Genomic DNA, 27,771 nt, shown 5'->3' with positions numbered 1-27,771 from the left:
CTCTATCAAGGCAAGGGGTTGAAAGGGAACAGTAATTTTGGGCTACGTTGTTTTAAGGCGTGAGTGTGCAACTACTCCTGTGGGCAAGGGTTGGGCAGGGAGTTTTGTATGTTGATGGATAGGTAGTGACTGCATTGGTTTCTGTTGTTCCATCTGTTTCTAGGGGTACCCATACCCCAGTTGTAATCCTATGTATGCATGTTTAAATTAATGAAATACTTTCTGTTTCTATAAAGAAGGAAGACCTCAAATGATCAACGTTATAATCTCTCTTCGAAAAATAAAGGCTCCAAGTCCATATCCTAGACCATCCAATATGTTTTCAAAACAAAGGTGTAAAGAGTTATTGGGCTGAAGGGACCTTAGTTTTGTTTATTTATTCAGTAGCTTTATTTCAGCTGTAGTGGGCCTTCTTTATGGGCCTCAAAACTTATTATTTCTTATGTGCTTTGAGTCAGCTGCCTAACTAGGGGCACCCATGTAATTTTGCTTATTCTTTTATTCAGCATATATAAATCACTTGTGTGATAGAGAGAGATACGATTCAGCTCTCCTCCCCTCCCTTTTTGCTTCCACTCTCTCTCTTTCTCCTGAATAACTTCTTCCTCCTTTATTTTTTCTTTTCTAATATCAGGATAATTGCTGGATTATATTTCTTCTACGTATCAAAGCAGGCACCCACTTCACCAAGCAAAGGCTCCACTTTTGCCTATGCTCACTCAAGTATTCATGCCATTATGAACCATGCTTCTATCTCAGATAATCATAGGTTGGGGTGTCCATGAAAAACCGAAAAATCGAAAAACCAAACCGAACCGGAAAATGCGGTTAACTGAACCAATCAGTTCGGCTTCGTTTTGGTATTTTTGAAAAACCGAAGGACCAGTTCAGTTTTTGGATAACCAACAAAAAAAGCGGCAGTTAGCCGAACCGACCGATATATATATATATTTATATGCATATTTTATATTTTTAATATATGTCACATATTTTCTATATATTATATACAAATATATATAAATATGTATAATTCATTATATATATATATATAATTCATTTATATATATATATATAAATATATACATATATTATATTTTTAATAATCTATTTATAAATATATTATATATTTTATAGTATTTATAATATATTATATAGCATTTATTATTTATAATATAATATTATACACATTTATATAATATATTATAAATATGAAAAACCAAAAAACTAAAGAACCAAACTGGTCAAAAACCAAAACCAGCAGACCGGTTAACCGGTGGTACTGGTTCGGTTTCGGTTTCGGTTTGGAGAAATGGAAAAACTGGTGGTACCGGTTCAGTAATGCAAAAATTGCCCGTGGTTTAGTTACCCGAACTATGGACACCCCTAATCATAGGATCCTCTACATAATAGATTATGGTGCTTCTGACCATATGACTGGTGTTTCCACTTTATTCATTACCTACCAACTTTTATCTGGTCGTGATAAAATTTCCCTTGCCTCTGTCTCAAGCAAAGGAGACATCAAAACCTCAAACTCCCTTAATTTGACCATTATACTTCATGTGCCAAAACTTAATACTAATATGCTTTCAGCTAGTAATTTAACTTAATCAATAAACTATAGTGTAACCCTTTCGCTTCTTATTGTGCTTTTTTAGGACATGAAATCTCCGAAGGTGATTGGGAATGGCCATGAGGCGAATGGGATATATCTGTTAGACATGCTTGAACAAAGCCCAGTAAAACCTCAAAAATCATCTTTTGGATCAATAGTGTTAGAGTCGGTCGTGTCATGTTATGTCATTATCATCTAGGTCATCTTTCTTTTTCTTCATTAAAGCTTTTCTTTATCAGTAAAGGTAATTTTATTAAGAAAATGATATGAGAATTAGTACAGAAAATGAGTGGCCTCGACTACCCCATTATCCTTTAAAATTCCACCTAAGATTTTGCTTTACATCCTTACAACTGAGCCCAAAAACAATGTTCCCTATTAGCCCTTGCTTCGCTAGCTGGTCCGCAAACCCATTTGCTGCTCTTGGAGTCCACTGAAATAATAATTGCATGTCCTTGATAATGTGATTAAGTTTCTTGATCTCATTTCTGAACACCCATGGAGTCTTTCCATTCTGCTTTAGCCAACTTATAATTACTTTGGAGTCTCCTTCTACAACCAGCTTTCTCACACCTATTTCCATGGCTTTTGGTATTTCAAAGACCACTGCTTTTAGTTCAGCTGTAATGGAGTCTCCCCATCCAATAGGGCCCAAATACAGCCCCACTACTTTCCCCATGTCATCTCTTGGGACCCCACCAATTCCAGCCACACCCAGGTTGCCATAGCTGCTCCCATCAAAGTTTAATTTGAAGAATCCAAATTCAAGAGGATCCCAGCTTCTTCATTAAAGCTTTTGTTTTCTACATTATTTGAAGGAGTCAGTTTATCAAGTCTACATTGTGAGTCTTCTGAGTTTTTAAATCATTGCAGAAACTCTTATCCCGTGAGTAATAAAAGATCCACTTTTCCATTTAACATTGTCCACTCTGATGTGTGGGGGCCTTACCATTTACCTTGCATGGGAGGCTACAAATATTTTAATCTATTAATTGATGATTTTTCCTGCTATACTTGGCTTTATCTTACACTTGTCGTGCTTAAGTACCCAAACTTGTTCAACAATTTCATGAATTTCTACTTACCCAGTTTGACACCTTAATCAAAATATTCCAATCAGACAGTGCTAAGGAATATTTTTAGAGGGATCTTACCTCTTACTTTGAGAAGTTTGGAGTTATTCACCAAAGCTCTTATGCTCACACCCCCGAGCAAAATGGGGTGGCGAAAAGAAAGAACCAACACATTATGAAAGTTTCTAGGAGTATCCTTTTGGCTTCCCACGTCCTTGTAAGATTTTGGGGTGATGCAGGGATGATAGCTTCTTATCTTATTAATTGTATGTCTTCAAGGGTTTGGGAGTCCAAGTTTCTCTTCAATGTCCTTTTTTCCAAACCTTGTCTCCATTCCCTTACATGTTTTGGATGCACTTTGTTCACATTCCTAGTCCCCAAAGACAACTTTGAACCCAAATATAGAAAGTGCATTTTTCTAGGGTATGCATGTGTTTTGTTTTCAGCAAGAAGGAGAAGAGAAGAAGAAGAAGAAAAGAACGTGAGAGCCAAGAGAGTTCTCTAGTGGCACCATATTCTCTTTACCAATCGTCCTCCCGGTAGCTAAATCCTGAAAAACACAAGAATGAGGAAGAAATGTTACTGAGCAATTCAATGTATGAGTAATACTACTAATGGATAACAAATTAATAGGTAACTTAGGAACATGTAGGACATTAGATAAGGAGAGGCCAAAAGGCAGATATATAGATCCTTGACCAGCAATGGAGAAGAATGATCCATCTGCTAGCCACACTTTATCTCTCCCAAAGAGAAGAGAATATGTTTTAAACAATGTTGACTTACCAGTCATGTGGTTGGATGCACCGGAATCAATGATCCATGGGGATTCGAGGTTATCAGTAGACACATGGAAAGCTGAAGCAGAATTACCTGAAGAGGAGGCAAAGGAAGTAGAAGGTGTGGGTCTAGAGTCAGCATTGCGGAGAGCCCTACCATATTGCTCTAAGTGGTCACGGAAGGAATTGATAATATCTTCCTTTGGGTCAGAACAAAGGAAACAGTCCTGAGAAATACTCTAATGCTCATGAGATGCTAAGTGAGCCGAATTAAACTTTTTCTGGTATGACTTCTTGCTTGGTTCTTGTGCTGATTTCTTACCCAATTCTTATGCCCATTTCGGTTTCCCATTTAATTCCCAACAAGTTTCACAGGTGTGCCTAGGTTTTTGACAATGAATACACCACATTTTGTCTTTATCATCCATCTTTTTCTGATTTTCCCCTTTTTCGGTGCCCCAATGTTACCCCTTACAGCAAGAGCAATAGTCTCCCCTTCAGGAGGATTCATTGCAGACTTCCTACTCTCTTCAGACTGAACAAAAGCATAAACCTCTTGGACAGACGAAAGATCCTTGCTGCCTAAAATCTGAACACGAATAGGTTCATACACAGGATTCAAACCCAGAAGGAAAGCAAACACCCTTTGTTGAGAAACTAACTTTTTATATGCTTTAGCATCCTTTTCACTTCCCCACTCAATGTTCTGGTAATAGTCAAGCTCTTTCCAAACTGAAGTGAGGGCAGAATAATATGTCGATAAGTTCCTCTCTCCCTATTTACATGTCGAAGATTCTACTTGTAGCTGATAAATCCTAGCATAGTGTCTCTGTTCTAAGTATGTTGCCTTGGCTTGATCCCAAATTTCCTTTGCTGTCTCAGCCCACATGAAATTTTGCTTGACAGATGGCAGCATTGAGATCAAAAGCCAAGACATTATCATGCAATTTTCTTGGTCCCACTTATCATAATCAACAGTACCAGCCTTAGGTTCCTTAGTTTTCCCATTTATATATCCAGCCTTACCCCTGGCAGTAGTGTACAATCGCATCTCCTTGGACCAAGCTAAATAATTTCTTCCATCCAAGGGGGTAATGGACATAGGAAAATATAGGGTCTCATAACCACCAGTCATTCCTCCTTGATGTGAGGTGGTTCCTGAAGTTGCAGAATCTTCAGAATTCATTGGAGTCAAAAGAAGGCAGCACACACAAGCTTATTCAAGTCTTTTCCCAACTAAGCTAACACAAAAAAACTGCTAGATCAGAGCACAGGCCTTGCTGACACAGGTATTCACAGATCTGATAGGCCCCTTCTTAAGGCAATAAGAACTACAGAAATACATTTAAAGAGGGCTGCTGCACTCTGTCGAACCAGGTCACTTATGACCTAAAGAGGTTCCTTCAACATGAAGATTATGGGGTCTTCACACCCACAAAGAGGGACAAACTCCCTTTATACCATTCGGTCAAGCAGGAAAGCTTAACCAGTTCTTGGTTTCAACACCAAGAACCAAAAAAAAATGGTTTTGACTTCTGCCCTTATTCAGTCCAGGGGGTTTCTATCGTTTCCAGCTCAGAAGCAGGGAAACAAACACAGAAAGAGAACACCGACCTCTTAAGGAACTTCAATCAGTCATCCACTGGTCTCTGGGTGCCGTACAAATCAGTTGCAGTCCAAGAAACAGGGGCAGGAACTGGAATCAAACAGTCTTCAGATGAAGCTCGCACCTGTCTCTTCCATTCTCAGTTCAGAGGAGCAAGGAAGATCTTCGAATAGCAGGAGAGAATTTACAAAGCAATGTCCCGCTCTGATACCAGGTTTTCAGCAAGAAGGAGAAGAAGAAGAAGAACGTGAGAGCCAAGAGAGTTCTCTGGCGGCACCAGATTTAATATTTATATGTTAGGGCGACCAAAGACAAAAAATAAAGAGGAAAAGACAAAAACGCCCCTGCAGCATATAGTACATATTTCAACATGTTTTAAAAGCTCAAGGGGAAATTTGTGCTTGAGGCACAAGGCACAAGGCTAGGCACATGCCTTTCCAAAGCAAGGCACAAAAATACAAAAAATGACAAAAAATCAAAAATTAAATATATATATATATATATATATATATAACATAACATTAATAAAAGTATAAACTAAACTTTAAAATAAATTTTTTTAAAAACCTATTATCTAAAATTAAAATACATAAATATAACATGTAAACCGTATTCAAATGAAAATTTAAAAATAAAACCAGACATATAAAACATTTTCAAGCATGTAAAACCCACAATTTCTTTTTTTCTCAATTGCATTACTTCAAATAGCTAATGTGATGTAGAACATCTTGCATTCTTGATTCTAGAAGCCGTCTTTGTACCAAGCCCCTCAAGGTAAGCCCAAACAAGTCCATCTTAAGGCTTTAAATTCTTAATCTTTACACAAAAAAAAAAAAATTGATTTTGTAATTCTAATTGCCTTTTAAGAAGATATTTTACTAGCACTAATGAATGAACAATAGTGTAAAGCACTACATTCAGAAAAGAACAAAAATTGCAAAAAAATAAAAAAAGGCGCACACCTAGGCTAAAGCACAAGAAGCACCAAGCGCACGCCTTTTAAAAGTGTTGCGCCTAGGGCCTAGGCAAGGCATATACCTTAAAATGCACATCACCTGAGCGCCTAGAAGCGCCTTTTAAATCATTGGGTATGCCCCCACACCAAGCGCACGCCTTTTGAAAGTGTTGCACCTAGGGCCTAGGCAAGGCATATACCTTAAAATGCACATCACTTGAGCGCCTAGAAGTGCCTTTTAAATCATTGGGTATGCCCCCACACAAAAGGGGTTATCGTTGCTTTGATCCTAGTAGTGGCACCCGGTTTGTTTCTATTGGATGTCACATTTGCAGAGTTAGTTCTCTTTTATAACCATTCTTCTAAGGGAGAGACCTCTATTGAGTTGTTTGCTTCTCCCTTGTCCTTACCAACTCTTGTTGAATCTTGTATTAGTCCTTCTTAAGCTCCTTCGGTCCCTTTAGGTGAATCTCCTGTCTCCCTTATCCCTACACCTCCACCTCCTCCTAGTCCTCTTGTGTTCACTACACCTATTCTTCAAAGGTCACACCAATGACAAAGGCTAAGGCATGTACAGCTTACTCCCCCCATCTCTAGGTGAGCCTCTAGTACTTGCAACCACTGAAATGAAAAGAGGACAGGTCATATACAACCATCACTTGTACCTTCATTCCCAAAACTTGACCTACCCATTGCACTAAGAAAAAGTAAAAGGAAATGTTTTGCTCACTGCATTTCCAAACACCTCTCTTACAGTTTGTTGTCCCCTTTCTATTATTCCTTCCTAGCTTCCATTTTAGCCCAACATGTTTGTAAGAATATATCAAAAGCCTTGTTTAAGCCGAAATGGAGGGATGCTATGAGGACTGAGATAAAACAATTCGTAAGAACAGAACTTGGGATATTGTAGATTTACCTACTAGAAAGAAGCCCATTCATTGTAAATGGGTTTACACTAAAATATCATGTTGATGGTCAAATTGAGAGGTACAAAGCCTGCCATGTTGCCAAGGGCTATACTCAGGTGTATGGGATTGATCATATAGAGACCTCTCCGATGGTTAAAATGACATTTGTGAAAATTCTGTTGTCTTTAGTAGTGAGCTATGATTGGTCCCTTTATCAAGTTGATATCAAGGAAGTTTTCTTGAATGGTGATTTGATTGAAGAGGTGCATATGTTCCTTCCCCCAGGAATGTATGGTAAGGAGATGCAAGGTAAGGTATGTAAATTGAAGAAACCTCTTTTATGGACTTAGCAGTCCCCGCATACTTGGTTTGATAGATTTTGGACTGCTCTTGTTACTCAGACTCGATCAGACCACACTTTGTTTGTGAAGAGGAAAGCTTCTCAGTTCACCTTCCTCATTGTATATGTGGATGACGTTGTTATAGGCAATACACAGGAAATTCATGGATCTCAAATGCTTCCTTAACTCTGAGTTTGATATTAAAGACTTGGGGAAGTTGCAGTATTTCTTGGGTATTGAGATTGCTAGATCTAAAGAAGGGATTTTCATCTCCCAGTGAAAGCATGCACTAGATCTTCTCACTAAGACTGGAAAGCTTAGTGCCAAACCTGCCACCACTACTATTAATGTGAACAAAAAGTTCTCGGCTAATGATGAGATCTCTTGATTGACAGGGGAGTATTTCAGAGATTGTTGGGAAGGTTTCTATATCTTTGTATGACACAGCCAAACATTTCCTATGTTGTGAGTGTGATTGGATAATTTATGCATGCCCCCAGAGACACATGGCTACTGCAAAAAGGGTGCTATATTATCCTAAGGAAACCCTTAGGAAGGGTATACTCTTTGCCAAGCATGGTCATTCATATGAGGGGGAGCATTCCGTTGAACTATTTTCTTCACCACTTCCTTTGCCTTCTCCTATTGATCTTGAGGTTGAATCTCCTATGGTTCCTTTTGTTCCAGTGGCAGAGCCTTCATCTCCCAATTCTACCATTCCTACTCCTCCTCCTACTAGTCCTCCAATTTTCAGTACTCATCCTATTGTTCAAAGATGGTATCAGAGACAAAAGATACGGCATGATTACATTGTTCCCTCATCTACAGTTGAACCTCAGACACTCTCAACCCCTAAAGAGAGAAATCCTTCACCACCTACTCCAAAACCTCACCTCCCAGACTTGGACCTACCTATTGCTGTGAAAAAAGGTAAGAGAAAATGTACAGCACATTGTATTTCCAAACACCTATCTTATAGCCTATTATCCCCATCTTATTATTCTTTCTTAGCTTTCATTTCCTCTCAGCCTATACCCAAGTCAGTTACAAAGGCATTGTCTAAGCCAAAATGGAGGGAGGCTATGAGAACTGAAATAGAAGCACTTCGTAAAAATCATTCTTGGGATATTGTGGATTTACTTTAAGGGAAGGAACCTATGGGATGTAAGTGGGTGTTCATTATCAAGTATCAAGCTAATGGCACCATTGAAAGGTAGGCTCGGCTAGTAGCCAAGTGTTATACTCAGGTATATGGAGACTTTCACACTAGTTGCAAAAATGACCACAGTGAGAGTCTTGCCATCCTAAGCAATGAGTTATGACTAGCCCTTATATCAATTTGATGTAAAGAATGCTTTCTTAAATGGAGACTTGACTGAAGAGTTTTATTGTCACTTCCACCAAATATGTATGATAAGGAAAATGTAGGGCAAGGTATGCAAGTTGAAGAAATCACTTTATGGACTCAAGCAATCCCCACGAGCTTGATTTGATAGATCCAGAGCTACACTTGTTGAGTTTGGCTATATAGACACAACCCAAACATACATTGTTTGTGAAGAGGAGAGGCACTCAGGTTACCTTCCTCATTGTTTATGTTGATGATATTGTCGTTACAAGGAGTGATACAAAGGAAGTTTAGGCACTCAAGTCATTCCTCAACTCAAAATTTGAAATTAAGGATTTAGGGGAATTGAGATATTTCCTGGGAATCGAAATTGCTAGATCTAAAGATGGCATCTTCATCTCCCAATGGAAGTATGTGTTAGATCTTCTCACGGAGACCGGGAAACTTGGTGCCAAACCTGTTTCTACACCTATTGATGCTAACCATAAACTCTCAGTTGATGATGGTAAGCTTTTGGAAGACAAGGGAGTGTTCTAGAGACTTTTGAGGAAGTTGCTATACCTTTGCATGACACGACCAGATATCTCATATTTTGTGAAGTGTGATCAATCAGTTTATGCATACCCCTAGAGACACACATATGGCTGCTACAAAATGAGTTTTGTGTTACTTGAAGGGATACTTGATAGAGGCTTACACAGATGACGACTGGGCTGGTAGTATTGATGATAGGAGATCTACACCGGATTATTATGCCTTGTTTGAAGGGAAGATTGTCTCCTAGAGAGTAAGAAACAAACAGTAGTAGCCAAGTCTTCGGCTAAGACAAAGTACAGGGCAATGGCACATGAAGTTTCATAGTTGTTATAGCTCATGTCACTTCTAGAGGAGATGGGCAGTACACATGATAAGCCTTCAATGTTTTACTATGATAACCAAGCTGTGATAAACATAGCTCACAATCCAGTTTAGCATGACAGGACAAAACATAATGAAGTTGGCTGGCATTTTATAAGAGAAATGGTAGCTTCTAGAGAAGTTTGCCTTCCTTTTATTGCCTTAAAGCAACAGTTAGCAAATGTTCTGACCAAGGGTGTCCCCAAGGCAAAGTTACAACATTGTGTAAGAAAGCTGGGCATGATTGATATCTATGTTCAACTTGAGGGGGATGAATGGGCCTTAGTTTCTATTTTTTACTTTAAGTAATGTTTATAACTTGTGTTAGTAGGTAGTGGGCCTTAGTTATGGGCCTATTTTCTCTTTTTTTTATTGTTTTTTATTGTTGTCTTTAGTGATGGACGCCCAACTAAGGGCACTCGTGTAATTGTCCTTATTTTTTAGTTTTTACAAGAATAAAAGAGATCATTGGGGGCTGAAGACAGGTTTTGAACTACTCTCTCTTCTTCCTTTTCTTCCATCTTCTTCCTCCATCACTTCTCTCTCTTCAATCTCCTTCTTTTCTCCTATTTCTTTTCTTTTAATTCAAATTATTGCAGGTGTGATTTACAACTTTATTAAAACCTAGACTAAGACTAATTATTAATTGTTCATTAATTATTAAAACTAAACCAAACCGAACTGAATTTGGTTAAGGTTGGTTTGGTTCTAAACTCTAGTTTGGTTGGGAAAGATGGTCAAACTGAATAGTCGGTTAGGTTCTCGGATCTAACCGAACCAAACCAAACCAACCGATTGTACACCCCTACAGAAGATCCACATCGGGTTACTGTGCCATGGTAGCTAGAAATATCGTGTCCTGGAGAATAAGAAGCAATCCATGGTTGCTCGATTTTCAGCTAATACAAGAGTACAAGGCTATGAACCATGGGGCTTTGGAGTTATTATGGCTCAAATCTCTCATAGAGGAGATGGGTATTACTTATGATAGGCCACAGTGTTTTAAAAGTGCAAGGTGCAAAAAAGGCACAGGGATCAATTTGCGCTTGAGGCACAAGATGTAAGGTGAGGCGCGTGCCTTTTTGAAGCAAGGCACAAAATTATAAAAAAATGCTAAAAATCAAAAAAAAAGTCAAAAAATTCAAAAAAAAATACTAAACATATTATTAATAAAAAATATAAACTTAAATTTTAAAATAATGTTTTAAAAAACCTATTAACTAAAATTAAAATACATAAACATAAGATGTAATTATGTAAAGCATATTCAAATGAGACTTTAAAAATAAAATCAAACATATAAAACATTTTCAAGCATTTAAAACCTCTAATCTCTTTTTTCACTCAATCGCATTACTTCACGTTGCTAATGTAATGTAAAACATATTACATTCTTGACTCTACGAGCCACCTTTGTGCCATGCCCCTCAAGGCAAGCCTAAACAAGTCCACGTTAGCTCTTCAATTCTTAGTTTTCACACAAAAAATAATGATTTTATAGTTTTACTTACTTTTTAAAAAGACATTTTATTAGGATGAATGAACAAACAACATTACCAAATTAGGATGAATGAATGAACAACATTACCAAAAAAGCATCAAATTTTCAAAAGGGCACCTGGGCTGAGGCGCAAGGCACATCAGGCGTGCACCTTTTGAAAGGACTGCACCTAGGACCTAGGCGAGGCGCATACACTAAAATGTGCCTCGCCTGTGTGCCTAGGCACACATGAGGCGCGCCTTTTAAATCACCGATAAGCCACTAATGTTGTATTGTGATAATCAGGCTACCATTAACATTGCCCATAACCTGGTTGAGCATGATAGAAGTAAGCACATTGAGGTAGATAAAAACTTCATACAAGAGAGAGAGTGGTATCAGGGGATCTTCCTTTCATTTCTTCAAAGGAACTAGCAAATATCTTGACCAAGGGAGTTCCTAAGGCGAAGCTCCAACACTATGCATGCAAGTTGGGCATGATTGACATCTATACTTAGCTTGAAGGGGAGTTTGTTTATTCAATATCTTTATTTTTGTTGTATTGTGCCTTGTTTATGGGCCTCAAACTTATTATTTCTTATATGCATTGGGTCAGCCACCTAACTAGGGGCATCCATGTAATTTTGTTTCTTTTTTTATTCAGCAGATATAAACCGATTGTGGGATAGAGAGAGAGATACGATTCATCTCTTCTCCCTTCCACTTTCTTTCTCTTTCTCCTGAACATCTTCTTCCTTCTTTATTTTCTCTTCTCTAAAATCAGGATTATTTTCTGGATTATATTTCTTCTAAAGGCTTCAAACTAAATGTTATATATCATTCTTTATTGCATTTTTTTATCAGCAAAGAAATTCATTTATTGATTTAAATCTGAATTTGAGAGACATATTCTTTAATGCATATTTGCAATCTATATTAACTTATGAGATTGTATCACTGTCTCAAATTTAGAACATATTTTTATTTAGATGACCAGTCAAAACCAAAGCATCAACTAGTCATCCAATTGGCTAGAGAGCCCAAAATTACTAGTCATCACCTCACAGCTTGAAATAAAGAATGAAGGCTAATGCAGGTAAATAACATGCAAGATGTCGCATACAATTTCTCAATAAAACAAGAAATTCCGGATGGTACCATAACAAACTTCTTTGAAAATAAGGACATGAGAAGTTTGTTACCTGTAATGCCTTACAGACTCAGTCTTGTTCCCTTGTATCCAAGCTTTCAGTAAATACTCATAAAAGCTGCAACCATCAAATATGAGTCAATGAAAAAAGAAAAAAAAAAAAACAATCCAAGCATGACTACATGATATGAGAAGTAGCATTACATATAGTAATTTCCATCCCAGAGCTAATTCCTCTAGAGCTCTTAAAGGTCTCCTTGAAATAGACAAGGAGACCTTAAAGTCAAGGGAACATTCAAGCTAAAATACACATAGAAATATATTTGGCAACTCCTTAAAGTTAAGTAATAGGATGGGAATTAATCAGCTATTCCATTGAATCCAAAACAGATATTCTCCACATGCACCCCCAGCTTAGCTAAGTAATCAGCTATCCCATTGACCGATTTCCTTTGCAAAATAATCCTTACAGTCATATTAGTGGTTAACCATTTAAATCTTTTCACCATTTCCTTGCAAGTCCAAATAACCGTGTCCAGATCCATTATCCATCCAACTACCAACTTGAACTTCCCCTCAATTATCAATCTATCCACATTCAGCTCTCTAGCAAACTGTGCTCCCTGCAAAGTTGTTTGAAACTCAGCATGGATAGAGTCCCCCACCATACAGGGCCTGAGTATAAAGCGATTATATTCCCTTCTGCATTCCTTACAGTCATATTAGTGGTTAACCATTTAAATATTTTCACCATTTCCTTGTAAGTCCAAATAACCGTGTCCAGATCCATTAGCCATCCAACTACCAACTTGAACTTCCCCTCAATTATCAATCTATCCACATTCAGCTCTCTAGCAAACTGTGCTCCCTGCAAAGTTGTTTGAAACTCAGCATGGATAGAGTCCCCCACTATACAGAGCCTGAGTATAAAGCAATTATATTCCCTTCTGCATTCCTGAACACACCCCTTATCCCTGATGGGAATTAAAAACTTGAAGATTGATAAGAATCTAGTGAAACCCTATTCAAAGAAAATGTGCTTGTCACTATTGATTTTAGTTTTTTTTTTAATTGTTAATATTTACTGTGATAAAAGAATGTAACATGGTTGGCCCCTTTTGCTGGCCTATCCTCGTTACCCACCCTCATACAGTCTTACATACTCCATAAGTTGGTTGTCCCCCAAAAGAACTCTTCCACATTTACCTCATGCTTTGCTAGCAAATCTGCAATGCCAGTTGCTGATCTATGAACCCAATGTAAGAAGCTCACCAGATCCATTGCTATCCTTTTAATTTCCCTTAATGTGTGCAGATGTTGCCATGTACCTTGATTATTGTTCTTTAGCCAACCCATAGCTACCTTGGAATACCACCCTCCACCACTCTGCTGGTTTTGTTAAAATGTATAAAAGGAAATACCTTCAAGGGATATCATACCACAAACCTTAAAGGCTTAAGAATGTTGTCGTCTAGTATCTCTAAGGTCATTTCACAACTGGAGACCTAAAAATTATTTCAGCCCAGTTGCATCTCAGAACTTGGAAAGAAACTAAAGAAAATCAGAAACCTATATGATATTTCTGGCCTCAATTTATTTTGGCAAATACTAGCATCTTGGGCTCGGCAGTCAAATGGAGTCCTTAAATAACAAAAGGACCAGATGTAACGTATCAGAGCCCCCATATTTGAAGAAAAAAAAATGTTGACAGTTTGTCTTTTTTGTGATTTAGGCTCTGTTTAGAAAGAGTGCAAATACAAATGGAGCCTATGTGTATGAACCATGCATATATGTATCTGCATGTCCCCAAACGGAGACTTAAGGTCTGAGGAACAATGCCTGTGATTCTAGCATTGCTCATTGTCAAACTTTTAACATATATCACATCTGAAACCTAGAAAAGCCAATACCTATTGCTCATTGTCAAACTTTTAACATATATCACATCTGAAACCTAGAAAAGCCAATACCTATCACCCATTGCACCAAAGGTGATTGTTGAGTGCGAGGCTGTTCCTGTGTGAGGATTGATATAGATTGGGAGCAGGCCATCAGCAGGAAAGGTTTTACGAAGTTCTGTGATAGCATTCTCCACCTGATAAATCAGTATGCAAAGCACTCAGTCTATTGCAAGAAAACCAACAAAGAGTGATAAGCTTTACTTAAAACCCAAAAACTGAACCATTCTATGGTTACTTTTTTGTCAATAAATGATGGACAAGTTTTATTAAATAAAAAGAGAAGATACATGGAGAGAAACGTGCACAAGCAACCCCAGAGATTAAAAAGAGAAGCCCCAAGACTACCCCCATTCTATAAATTTCAAGAACCCAGAAATGCAGAGTACAATTCAAACCCCAGGAAATCGAACCCCTAATAAAGCTCATTTTTAATGAAATATTCCACAGTTATTATGATTTTGTAAAAAAATTTACTTATGCATAAGCAAAGAAGTTAATAATTTGACATTACTATATATCTACCAGCTGAAACAGGAAAGATAATCATTTCAACTAATAAAGCAAGGGTACATTCACAAATTTTTACTAGAGCATCCATGTATATAAACAGAGCTTACCTTCTCCTGGTACTTGGGGTCTCCTGTTCTTTGGGATAAAGTAATAAATTCCAGCTGCTCTGTGCCAGAATCCGCAAGGATACTGTCACCCTATAAACAAAAATTCTATAAATTACTAAACTAAATTATTCATAAAGTACATGCAATATGGAATCTACTAAGAAGATTTACAGGTCCAGCATATAGGTGCACATGCTTAATGGATCAACAGATTTATGTATATCATAAGCAGTATAGGAACAAGATATCACCTATAAAGCCGTTGTTTGTCATGGTTCCATACCAACAAAGGGTTAAACCATTAAACAACAAGCTCAGTAAAGTTAGTCATAAAAATAGATTAAATGGAGAAATAGGAATAAATACTACCTGCAGCAGTAGTACAATACACACAACCACACAACAAGAGCCTAATAAACCAAATGGCTGATCACTTGCCATGCCTCAACCAATACCAGGAAAAAAAAAAAAACTCAAATTTTCGAGGGTCTAAATCATTGAAAAGAATGCCTCTGTCAACAATTATATGACCATAACTTTGAGAACAATAAATGAAGTTTACTCCATACAATAACAACGGAGTATATCAAAATAGAAAAGCAAGTCCATGAAGAAAGAATCACAACTTACCCCTGTCCATCCTGGGTTATGTGCATTTCCATGTGCCAAGTTAATCCTGTTATAAGGAATCCCTGAAGGTGTATTCCATGCAGGAAGCAACCTATCTGAAATATCCCTAGCCTTTTCAAGGAAAACTTTGTCCCCAGATAGATCATATGCACTCATAAGTCCACCTACAACTCTGGAATTCCATAAAAACAAATATGAGATGGACAAGGAGAAGGTAGAACATGGAAAGTTTAGTCTCTTGCCCTGACTTGACGTATTAGGAAAGAAAAGTTTTCACAGTGCACATAGGACTCTTTTTGATTAATAAAGTAAAATTTTCAAAACCATCATAGGACTCTTTCCAACAGGGAAGAGTATAAGTTTGCCAAAAAAACAATAAGATTAAACCTTATTATGCAACCTTATGGTTGTCTCGAAAACACTTGCTTCATAATCCTTGTTGAAATCCAATGAATTTGCAACCCACCTGCCATATAGCAACATTTGCACACCATCAGAAACTACCGGTATTATGTATATTATTCTCTTCGCTGCATCATTAAGAATATATTAATGACAGAAAAGGAAAGGTTTTTAAGTTTCATAAATCTATTCTATAACATATGGTGTGAAGTTAAAAACCTTATTTATTGCTTTTGAAATCTTTTTAGGTGGTATTCAATGTGTTGAAAGAATCTATGGTGTGGTTGAGAAGATTGGACCCCATTGTTCTTAAACTGAAAACTGGTGCTTAAACCCACTTGAGAATGTTCTCTAGCCTGCAGTGTCGTTTACATGGTTTTGTAGTTGAAAATCCATATGAATAATGATTATGTCTCACAGCATGCCTGATGACTTCATACTTACATCAGCAAAAAAAATGAGATTTTGAAGTTGTTGATTCTGAAAGACGAGATTTTGGAGTTTTCAAACAGTGGGAGATTTATGAATCCAAAACCATGGGTTTTGTGTTTTTTTGGAACCACAATCAAATATATAAGAACACCTTCTACTGGTTTTATGTTCCAGAACCAGTTGAAAAGCAACCACAATCCATGTACCACTCCTTCGTCAAAATTGAAAATGATTTAAGCTAGTATAGAGGGAACAAAAGGCACGTGCACACACACATGCATACTTCAAAAGAGACCAGCTGAAAGAGAAACTGGGAACTCACTCTCTAGCCTTCTGGAATTGCTCCTTGAGATCCATTATGAATAATGTGTCAAGAGAGTCTACTAGAGTTGCTCCAAGGCCACCAAAGCTATTGACACCATTCTTCGTCTGTGGCTGGTTAAGAAAAAGGAATTTGAAATATTACTTGTCAAATTTATGTCAGTACAGACAAAGAAGGAAAAACATACATGCAATACATACTTCTGAAAAGCCAAAGATCACTTATCTCCAACAGTTTCTCATACATTATAAAAAAGCTGACTGACCAATAAAAAGATCATTGTGAAACATCTAATAAATCATAGATAAACATATCAAATTTCATATTTACCACTTGTGGTAATTATTGACTGTCTAGCAACTCCACACTTTATTCATAGGTTGCATCTTTTATAGCAAATCATGGCTTACCTATCTACCATGTTCTCGAATTGACATTAAAAAGTATTTTTGTGTCCCCTTATTTAGTTGAGTTGAATTGCTTTTTGTAAAAAGTCCTAGTTAAGCTGTAACTATGAACCAAACAGCAAGTTAATCAGTAACTTATATTCTAATTTTTTAATAGGTAACAAGAAAAATTAATTATCAAAAAATGGGTAACAAGAAAAATTTGCTAAAACTCAAGAGATAGGGAAGAGAAAGGCACACTTAAGCACACAAGCTAGGCATGCCTTGCCTAAATCCAGGCATGTGCACCTTGTTCCTCAACCCAAGTGCATGTTTTTATAAAATTGCCTTTTCTTTTTGCTTTTTGTTGGATTCTTATGTGTTTACAACTTTTTAATGGTTCGTCAACTTCTAAATTACCTTTTATTGATGTTTGTTCACTAGTAATGGTTTATTAACTTCTATAATACAAAAAAAAAAGACCTTTTAAACACCTGAAGCCATATTCCTGCAAATAGGATCCTTGCCTCGAGGGGCCCTTCCAGAGGTAAAGGGCCAATGTCCTAGAATTTTTATTTACTCACCTACTCATTTATTTATTTATCAAGCATTCATTCATTTTTTGATAAGTAATAACCAACTTTATTGATGAGCAACATATATATACAAGATTACATACACTTTTTAGAGGGAGCAACTTCACTAATTACTCCCTCAACCCCTTAACATTAATTTACAATTGTGCCCCCAAAAGAAAAAGAGCTGGTTTCTAACCCCCCCCCCCAATTTGCAAAAACATCAACCATACAGTTTGCTGATCTTTGAACCCATTTAATTTGAATTTGAACATCCATAATCAGCCATCTAAAATTGTTTTATTTCATTTCTGTAGGGAAATGCAGCTTCACTGTTCATCAGCCAGACTTTAGAGTTGCCTTCAATGACTAATCTTTCCATCTTCAACTCTCTTGCCTGTGGAATCCCTTGTATAATAGCCATAATTTCTGCCCTTAATGAATCCTCAACTCCAATTGGGCTCAAAAGCTTTCCCACCGCATGTCCATCATCTATGAACAGCCTTCCCACTCCTAAGGGCCCTGGATTTCCCAAATACTACCATTAAAATTAAGTTTGGTAAAGCTCTTTTCCAGTGGCACCCACTATTTCTGAATTACAATCGGCTTTTGATGATGAACCTGTAACTTCCCCCCACTTTCTAATCTCCTAGGATTAGGAGTGCAATATGTTTAAAATCATGCTAGCTATTTAGGCCCCATTCGTTTACTGGAAAATAAGCTTGAGAAAGTTGGTCAATGGGTATCCTTTTCCCATTGACCAACTTTACAATGTTCTCTTTGCATTTACTAATGGGCCCCACAGTAAAATAAGATCCACTTCCCCGGGTAATACTTACCCATCTCCCAAGTGGGCAAGCAACTTTCCCACCTAGGGGGAAATTTTATAAAGCATAATGGGACAACTTTACCCATTTTTATATTAGCTTTTTATGGGTAAAAATGTCATTCTGTTACTTAACTGGGAATCCTGTAAATCAAAAGAACATGGGTAAGTGCACTTACTTGGGTAAGTTACAAAGATGCAAACGAACAAGGCCTTAAAGTAATGCAAATACAAGAGTTTAAGGAGAAGATTGGAATGTTTCAGAAAAAGAGTTCTTTTTGAAGAAACAAGAATCAAATGGAGACAAGTTTTGAAGATCAGAGAAATTAAGAACGCATTCATACTGTTAGTGGGAGATGCCATTGTTTGGTTCAAAGGTTTCCTACAAGGTGCAGTCTCTACCAAACAGGGAGAAGATTGGAAGGATTTGAAAGAAAATAATGAAAGAAGATATACAGCAGAAAGAAAGAGTAGTGCAAACAGAAGAGACATTAGCTCTTTGGGATTTTCTTTTGGACAGGGGAAGAAACAACTAATTTGTTTTCCAGAGGGAAGAGGGAGTGCAGGTTGGAGGGAGATTCTGAATCATATTAATGAGTTTTTGAGGATCTTGGAGGACAATCTGGAGATGCTGAAAAGGCAGGCAGGAAACTAAGGGTAAAAATCTCTTAGATGAAAACCCAAAGAAAGAAGGAAAGATACCTTCGGCAAGTTTTGCTGGAGGGATGAAAATGGTTTTCAGAAAAGGTAGAGAAAATCGGGAGGGTCATTCAGTGGTGTCAACAAAGGAGACGACAGAAGATCAGTAAGTAGTAAGTGAAGCCATTAGTACTGCATGGAGGGGAACAGGTTCATTAATGTTAGAACCTTTTGGCGAAAACAAAGCTCCGTTGGACCTGCTCAAAGACAAAGTGTAATAGTGTATGTTGCTTATGCATGCATATTTTTACTGATAAAAAATCTTGATTTCCATGATCCCTGAAATTATAGATTGTCCATCTGAAATGTATGGACTCAATAGTGTTCTGCTCTAACAGAACCCCCCACACCCACCAGGCCCGAGAACAAGGCAACAATGTTACCACCAACATCTCTAGAAACTCCTACTCGTGAAGGCCCAGGATTACCTTGGCTGCTCCGATCAAAATTCAGTTTTATGAAGTCACCCCTTGTTTGACTAAAGCATTGGAGAAGAGGATAGCAAAGGCATGTGGAAGCATAATTCTCTGTAAGAAAACGATAATAGAATTACAACTGGGATCATTTTATGACCTCAGGAAATGAAAAAACTCCTAGATTTTTTATTAATATTTCACAGATGACTCCACCCCAGATGATAAACTTCTCTACATTCTGGTGATGACCCCATGTACTCCAAAAAAAAACTCTATATCTAGTATTCTAATGCTGGACAAATCAGCTAGTTGGATCTGCAAGTCAAATAGCACATGAAACTGATTTTGCTTATGAAAAACAAAGAAGAAATAAAAGAATGGGTACCAAAAATTAGAAAAGAAAAATATAACATTCTCACAAGCCTATCATGTTATAAGATAACAAGTCAGAAACCATTTAAAAGCAAAATTATTTAATGCAATGTAAGTGGAAATCCAAAGTGACAGTAATCTTCTATTAAAAAGAAACTGCAAACCTGGAGTTCATCTTGGCCCCATGCATACTTCTCATATGACGTCCATGCATGAATCATGGCATCTTTAACTTTCTGTCTTCGTTCAATGTCAACAGGATCATCCTCAATAGCTTGCTTCTTGGGTTCACTAGTTTTTCCACTAGTCTTAATGATGTCATCCACATCTCCTACATAGTTACGCAGCTGCAAGTATATAACAGAACTTCAGTCTAAATGCCTCTCCCAGAACATTTGAAAGAAAATTAAAGTTTAAAACATTTTAAAATTTGTCCCACCCCCAACCCAATCACGATAACAACAAAAAGATAATATACAATGATAATAGAAAACTACAATGCACACAAGCGCACATAGACAAAGCAGCCTGACGCTACTGGCTGTATGGGCAGGTCGTCCTCGCTGTTGCATTCTTTTAGGCTATGGATTACAGGAACAAATGTAATTGAATGGGACATACACGAAATGGTCAAAAAATGGAAGACAAGCATTTTATAAATCTTACCTGATTCTGAAGTTGGACCAGTTGTTCATTTAACTTAGAAACCTCCACCTGCAAATATGAACATGTTAAACTAGGTAAATCCCTTGCACTAAAAATGCATAATGAGAGAGAGAAAGAGAGAGAAAGGCTTTGGTTATAAGACATCCATGACTATATTTAAATGCAAATCATTTTTATCTAAGGCATTCTCAAAAGCTACCTTTAGCAAAACTAGCACTTCCCCAGAAGTACTCAAAGGTTATATACACATAAAGCATATAGGCAGAACAAAACCCATCAAAAAGAGGACACTGCCAGTACAAAACTGACCACAACCTGATACATTTTTTAGGGGGTAAATAGATTGACAGATCAGATGAGCAAAATCTTGTATTATCCTTTGCTAAAACACCACCAGTAAGTCGGTAACAGCAATAATTCAGTAAAAGCTAAAAATTTTGCGGTACTAATACAATTATGCAAGAAAATCCATTACAAATCCATAATGTTTATTTCATTCTGTATTAAAAAGACATCATTTCTAAATTTCTCTTGTAGCATTCATGGAGAATATAACTGTATAATTCTTTATTACAGCATTTCTCGAAATTGAGATTCCTTCGTTCTTTTCCAAGAGATATCTATTCCTAAATCAAAATCTTTAACAAACTCCTCTCTAAATACAAAAAGCAAAACTTTCTTCGAAACCCAAACACCAAATCCCATTAAAAAACTAAAATTCAGAAATTAAAACATAACTGATTACCCAAGAGAACAAGAATCTAAGCCGAAGCAACAACAATAAGAATAAGAAATAGAAGCAGTACCTCGTGCTCTCTGACTAGGGTTTGTCGATCCCAAACAACCAACGATACAGACACGAAGGCGATGAACAGGAGAGCGAGACGCTTTGGCCGCTTCAAGTAATACGATGGGTGAAGGTATCTCCATCGACTGGATGAAGATCTAGCCCTCGCCATTACAATTTAGACTTTCACGAATCAGAAATCAGGACCCAGAAATTACACAATATAATTTACAAAAATAGGAAAAAGAAAAACAAGAAAGATATGTTCTTATTCTTAAAAATCTTAAATGTTCTTGTTCTTCATCTCAAATTGGATCCTAATTTCTGGAGTAACGTGGGCAGGAAGAGATCAGGGATCACTGGCTCTGGGTAGATCATTTGTTTAATGTGTTTTCGAAATCTTAACTTGGAAGAGAAATATTTGTTGGTTTGGGTCGACGAGTTGACGCTCGTCGGTCGTCGCAAAGAAGGGGGAAGACTCGGCAAGTCGGGTCTCGGGTGGACGGTAAACTGAGAGAGAGTTGGTTCGGTTGGATGCTTCATGCTTGGAATAGAAATTAAGACATGGGGCCTACGTCCATGCCGTAGACTCAGTCCGAATATCACTACGTTTGGAATCTTTTTACTTCTTGTTGGTGTCATTGACCAAAAGCTCAACTTTTCTAATCGTTTGGATGGAAAGCAAAAAAGTCATTTTCGTGGAATTATTTTCATTTGGGAAAAAAATTGTTCACTCCTTTGCTATTTTTAACGATTATGAGAATTTTCTATAAATGGTTTCATTCGATTTGAGAATTTTCTAAATTACAATTTGCAGTTTCGGTTTAGTTTATTGAATTTTATAAATCGAACTAAACGGTAAATCAAAATTTTATATACATATATGATATATAATCATTATATATAATATATCTAAATAAAATGCGTAAAATTATAAATATATATAATAAATTCTTTATTTTATAATAAAATAATAAATAAAAGTTTTTAAGTTTTTTATTTTTAAGGGAACTATTTGGGCTTTCTAATTGAGTTAAGACCAAAAGAACTATAGAATGGTTCAACGTCCCTAAACCGTATTAGAAACTACATTAAACCATAATAAAACAGTTTGGTTTAATTTGGTTTTCATACCAAAATAATTTGATTCGGTTTAGAAATTTCTCAAACCGTAATTTACTAATTTGGTCTGAGATCTTCTCCAAATCGAACTATAAACACCCTTAATCGTCCCTATAGTTTGTAATTATTTTACTTATTCAACCCTCCTACATTATTTTTATCAAGGAATGGCTATTGACCTCCTAAAGCACATAGAAAATGTGAGGGGACATGAACCTAGGAAATTTTATTCAAAAAAAGGAAATGACCATTTTAACCATAACCCCTTTCAAAATACAAAGAAAAGAATATCCCCTAAAAGTTTTCATACCACATTTATTTGTTTTCTAAAATGTTGATAGAAGAAGTTATTTTTGGAATAAAAATCTTGGACCAATGCCCCTTCATATTTTAGACACACCCAATGTTCAAAGTTTAGTAAATGATAAATGTATCAGAAAGACAAACTTAAGAGACCTATCGGGATACCCTTAGATATGCATAAATACATACGGAAAATTAAGATACAAATGGAAACACATGAAAACACTATAAATACTTCAATAAATCATAAATATACATCAATAACATTAAATATAGAGCCGAAATGAGATATATATACATAAAAACACATCCTTTAGTGATTTTATAAAAAAATATATATATCATAATCAATATACGAAAACATAAGGGTATTCTCTAATAAGGTTATAACTACAAAATATAAGCTTAATAATTATTTAATGAAATTTTTTATAATTTTTAAATGATTATTTATATCTTATTCAAACAATTATTTTTTCATAACAAAATTTAAAAAATAAAATGTAACAAAAAATTAATTTTATAGATGTGATGGATCATCCATAAGTTTACAGCATGGTAAATATTATAGTTAGATCACACCAAAAAAAAAAAAAAATTAGTTCTTGTTGGAGTCATTAACCAAAAGTTCAACTTTTCTAATCGTTTGGATGGAAAGCAAAAAGGTCATTTTTCGTGGAATTGTTATCATTTGGGAAAAAATGTTCACTCTTTGATATTTTTACCAATAGTCCTTTAAAACATGATGTTGGATGGTGGATGGACACTACCCAGCATTGTATTAAATGCTTTTTGAGACTGGATCTACTCCTCACACCGACCTCACAGGCACATCCCACCGTGTATTGGGAATGGGAGATGTTCCCAATACATGGTAGGATGTGCCTATGAGTTCATTATAAGGAGCAGATCCCAATTTGTTTTTTTTTTAATGTTAAAAATGATGACATATCCGAGATCATTCAATTAGTGCATGAACCGTTCAAATAGTGTTTAAAACCTTGCATTGAGAACATCTCCGTATTTTTGTGCTTTATTTCATGGGGAGATATTCCCAATGCAAGGTTATAGAGGCTATTCGAACGTGCCTTGCACTAACTAAATTCGGTTTCATCACAGAGGTCCTAAATTTACGAAGAAAAAGAAAAACATTTAGTAAAAACTTTGTGTAGACACCCCGTTTTTGTGATCTTTAGTCTTTTTGCAACACCTAGAGCTTCAAGTATGCTTCAACTAACCTCTTAGCCGACCTGGGGGTATTTTTGGAATTGTACAAAAATTGGGGCCTCAAGGATCCAAGACCATAGGCATGTAGAGACCAAAAATTGAATCCAATGACATCAAGATCACCCAAATTCAATATTATTTACCCCTTCATTTTTAGACCCAAATTTAGAACCGATTTTGATCATCCGATCGGAGTCATTTTGACCCTATACCTCATTTCACACTAAATCAGAAATACAAAATCATAGGTACATAGAGCCCAAAAATCCAAATCCAGCAACACCAAGATCACCCAAATCCAACATCGCTTACCCCTTTATCTTAACACCCGAATCCAAAATCGATTCCAATAATCCAATCAAGATAATATTGATCCTAAACCTCATTTCACATCAAATCAGAAATCCAAAATTATAGATACGTAGAGCCCAAAAGTCCAAATCCAATGACATCAAGATCACCCAAATCTAACACCATTTGCCCCTTCATCTTAAGACTCGAAGCTAAAATCGATTACGATCATCCAGTCGGAGTCATTTTGATCTTGAACCTCATTTCACATCAAATCCAAAATCCGAGACCATAGTTACGTAGATCCCAAAAATCCAAATCTAATGACATCAAAGATCACCCAAATCTAACACCGTTTACCCCTTCATCCTAAGACCCATAGTCGAAATCGATTTCGATCATCCGATTAAAGTCATTTTGATCTTGAACCTCATTTCACATCAAATCCAAAATATGAGACCATAAGTATGTAGAGCCCAAAAATCAAAATCCAACCACACCAAGATCACCCTAATCCGGCACCATTTACCCCTTCATCTTAAGACCCAAAGCTGAAAACAATTTTGATCATCCAATTGAAGTCATTTTGATCATAAACCTCATTTTACATCAAGTCAAAAATCCAAAATCATAAGTACATAGATCTCAAATATCCAAGTCTGACAACACCAAGATCACCCAAATCTGACGCCATTTACCCCTTCATCTCAAGACTCAAAACCAGAACCAATTTTGATCATCCGATCGGAGCCCTTTTTTATCTTGAACCCTATGCCTCATGAAATATGGAATCCAACCTTTTATATTGGTGGAACTCAAAATTCCGAGTCCAACAGTACCAACATCATCCAATTATAACACCGTTAACCCCTCCATCTTAGGACCCGATGCTAGACTAAATCCGAGCCTCCCGTTTGGAATCCCCTTCACTACAACTTCGAGCCTAGGGCATCATTACCCACGTCCCAAAGCCTCGCACTCACTCTTCAGCATCCCTAGAGTTCCCCCATACTAGTTTGAAGCCAAAGAATACTCTTGCGTCGTGCCTCAAATCATAAAAAAAAAAAGAGCTTGAAGTACTCTTGAAGCAACAATAGTGCAACAAAAATTTACAAGCAACCAACAATCTTTCTTCACCACTTGGGCCACATACTTATCCAAGAATGAATTGAGTATGATTCAAGGCTCTCCACTCAAGAGTTTTCAAGCTAGAGCAACTCTTGAGGTCGTGCCTTGCTTCATGGAAGAGTACTTGGGGGTAAGGGTGTCCACGGTTTAGTTAACCAAACCATGGCATTTTTTTTGTAAACCGAATCAATGGTACCAATTTTTCCATTTCTCTAAACTGAAATCGAACTGGTACCACCGGTTAACTGGTCCGCCGGTTTCGATTTCTAACAAGTTCGGTTCTTCAGTTTTTCGGTTTTTTATATTTATAATATATATTATATAAATATGTGTATAATATTATATTAAAAATAATAAATGATATATAATATATTATAATTATTTTAAAAATATATAATATAAGTATATATTTATATATAATATATAGAAAATGTGACATATTAAAAATATATAAATATATTATACCGATCGGTTGAGTTAACAGCCAATTTTTTTGTAGGTTAGCTAAAAACTGAATTGGTCCTTCGTTTTTTCAAAAATTCCAAACCCAAACTGAACCGATCAGTTCAATTAACTGCATTTTGTGGTTTGGTTTTCTTGGTTCAGTTTGATTTTTCAGTTTTTCATGAACACCCCTACTTGAGGGCTTGCATGAAGAGAAAATAATGTGATAAAGAGATACAACCATACCCGTGAGTTGCATTCTCAAGGTTGGTATGATATCATGTGCCAATTAATTAGTTTTAATATTCTTCTCATCCAACCATCAATTAATGTTGACCTCTCAATTTAATCCTATGTAAGTTCACCTTGATGGGCTGAATTGCAGAATAGTATTGGTATGATATCATGTGCCAATTAATTAGTTTTAATATTCTTCTCAATTAATGGTTTCTTAATAAGAAACTTGCAATTATAAATATTTAAGTCTTGAAACTCATATAAAGACTTAAAAGAGATCATCATGTGCTCATTTTTTAAATATTGCTTTAGCAAAGCATTTTATATAAAATAACACGATCATATAGTGATAGTTCTGAGTTCTACTTCATAGTTGTCCTTTGTTTCACATCGAAAACTCCTAGTTGACCTAGACGGTAGGACCATTTGGCTTGGGAACTGTCTAGGCAACTCATTCCATTTTACCCAAATCCAATCAATGGCCAAAATCATTGAATTAGTCAATGATCCGTTGACCCGGGCAGTCAAACCAGTGGCTAGAACGGTTTTTGGCCATTTTTATTTTTAATTATTTTTATTTTTTAATTTTTGTTGTTAGAACGAGCCATCTGTTCAAACCGAAAGGTTGAATCGTCGATCTGGAAACCAGTGGCTAGAACGATTCTGTTTCTGGGTCATTTTTTTTCTAGATGTCAATAATTAGATGAAATGACTTTGAAGTTATATTCATGGAAAGGGTGGACATTGCAAGGGATTCCAAAACCTTGAAAGATAAATCCAAAGTGACCTTAAACACACAAAAAAAAAAGCTGTAAATCCACTAAACTGAAAAAACCAAGGAAAAAAATCTGGAAATCGAGTCCAAAGTTCCACTTTGAGATGAAATTAAACATACATGCAATCAAAGGAAGAGACAAAGCAAATTATTTTGTAAGGAAAAAAAATATTACACAAGAAAACCCAAAGAAAAAACAAAAGGGAAGAAATCAAATGGTGGTAAACCCTAGACCGTTTTGAGAATCTTGAAGAAGAAGACCAAACACACACAAAAAAAAAAGCAGAAAATGAAAAAAAGGAGCATACTGCACGGACTCGAATAAAGGCCATAGTAAAAGAAACCTTTGAATAGTGAAAATCAAAAAGCATAAAAACCATGGTTTTCTAACCACCGTTGACTCAGACGAATGGACACTTTGGCCCAGGAACCATCTAGGCAACTAGTTCTATTTTACCCCAATCCCAGTTCCTAGCCAAAAACCGTAGAATCGATCAACGACCTAGTGACCTGTGCGGTCAAACTGTCGACCTGTTGACCCGTTCAATGGTTTTGGTCATTTTTTTATTTTTTAAATTTTTGTTGTCAGAACGACCATCCATTCGAACCGGATGGTCAAACCGTTGACCCAAAAACCAATGGCCATAATGGTTTCTTTTTTAGATCATATGAGTCACATGCTCGAATGGCATAACACGTATGATACTACTTAATGGACCTCACACACTTAATGATTCCATTTTTTTTATTTTTTTAATTGGGAATTGTCCAGGCAATCGATTCCATTTACCCCAATCCCAATCCCTGGCCAAAAACCGTTGAAATGGTTTTTAGCCATTTTTTATTTCTTTAATTTTTGTTGTCAAAACAGGCCATCCATTCAAGTCGGACGGTCAAATTGTCGATATGAAAACCAGTGGCCAAAATAGTTCCGTTTTCGGCTCATATGAGTCAAACACTTGAATGACATAGCACATATGATACTGCTTAATGGACAT

General features: G+C 36.4%; 1 protein-coding gene across 4 annotated transcripts in view; it reads right to left on the bottom strand.

Annotated features, from left to right (window-relative positions):
* The window catches only part of MNS1 (alpha-mannosidase 1), a 37,588-nt gene extending 15,659 nt beyond the window's left edge, over positions 1-21,929 (bottom strand). For all 4 annotated transcript variants that reach the window (XR_016103326.1, XR_016103327.1, XR_016103325.1 and 1 more), the window contains exons 1-9: positions 21,266-21,929; positions 20,460-20,507; positions 19,958-20,140; positions 16,520-16,632; positions 15,764-15,829; positions 15,364-15,535; positions 14,734-14,823; positions 14,126-14,250; positions 12,208-12,273 (exon numbers count right to left, since the gene is read on the bottom strand). Coding sequence is in view for 1 of the 4 variants with exons in the window: in XM_088958126.1 (XP_088814252.1) it covers positions 12,208-12,273; positions 14,126-14,250; positions 14,734-14,823; positions 15,364-15,535; positions 15,764-15,829; positions 16,520-16,632; positions 19,958-20,140; positions 20,460-20,507; positions 21,266-21,418 (1,016 nt within the window). In the remaining 3 variants the exon portion in view is untranslated. The remainder of the gene's footprint in view (positions 1-12,207; positions 12,274-14,125; positions 14,251-14,733; positions 14,824-15,363; positions 15,536-15,763; positions 15,830-16,519; positions 16,633-19,957; positions 20,141-20,459; positions 20,508-21,265) is intronic.
* Positions 21,930-27,771: the final 5,842 nt, after the last annotated feature.

The sequence above is a fragment of the Nelumbo lutea genome, chromosome 8 (assembly GCF_056320005.1).
Source record: "Nelumbo lutea isolate HS-2025 chromosome 8, American lotus-T2T, whole genome shotgun sequence".
Lineage (NCBI taxonomy): Eukaryota > Viridiplantae > Streptophyta > Magnoliopsida > Proteales > Nelumbonaceae > Nelumbo > Nelumbo lutea.
The sequence above is the reverse complement of the archived record's forward strand: the minus strand, read 5'-3'. Positions and strand labels throughout refer to the sequence as shown.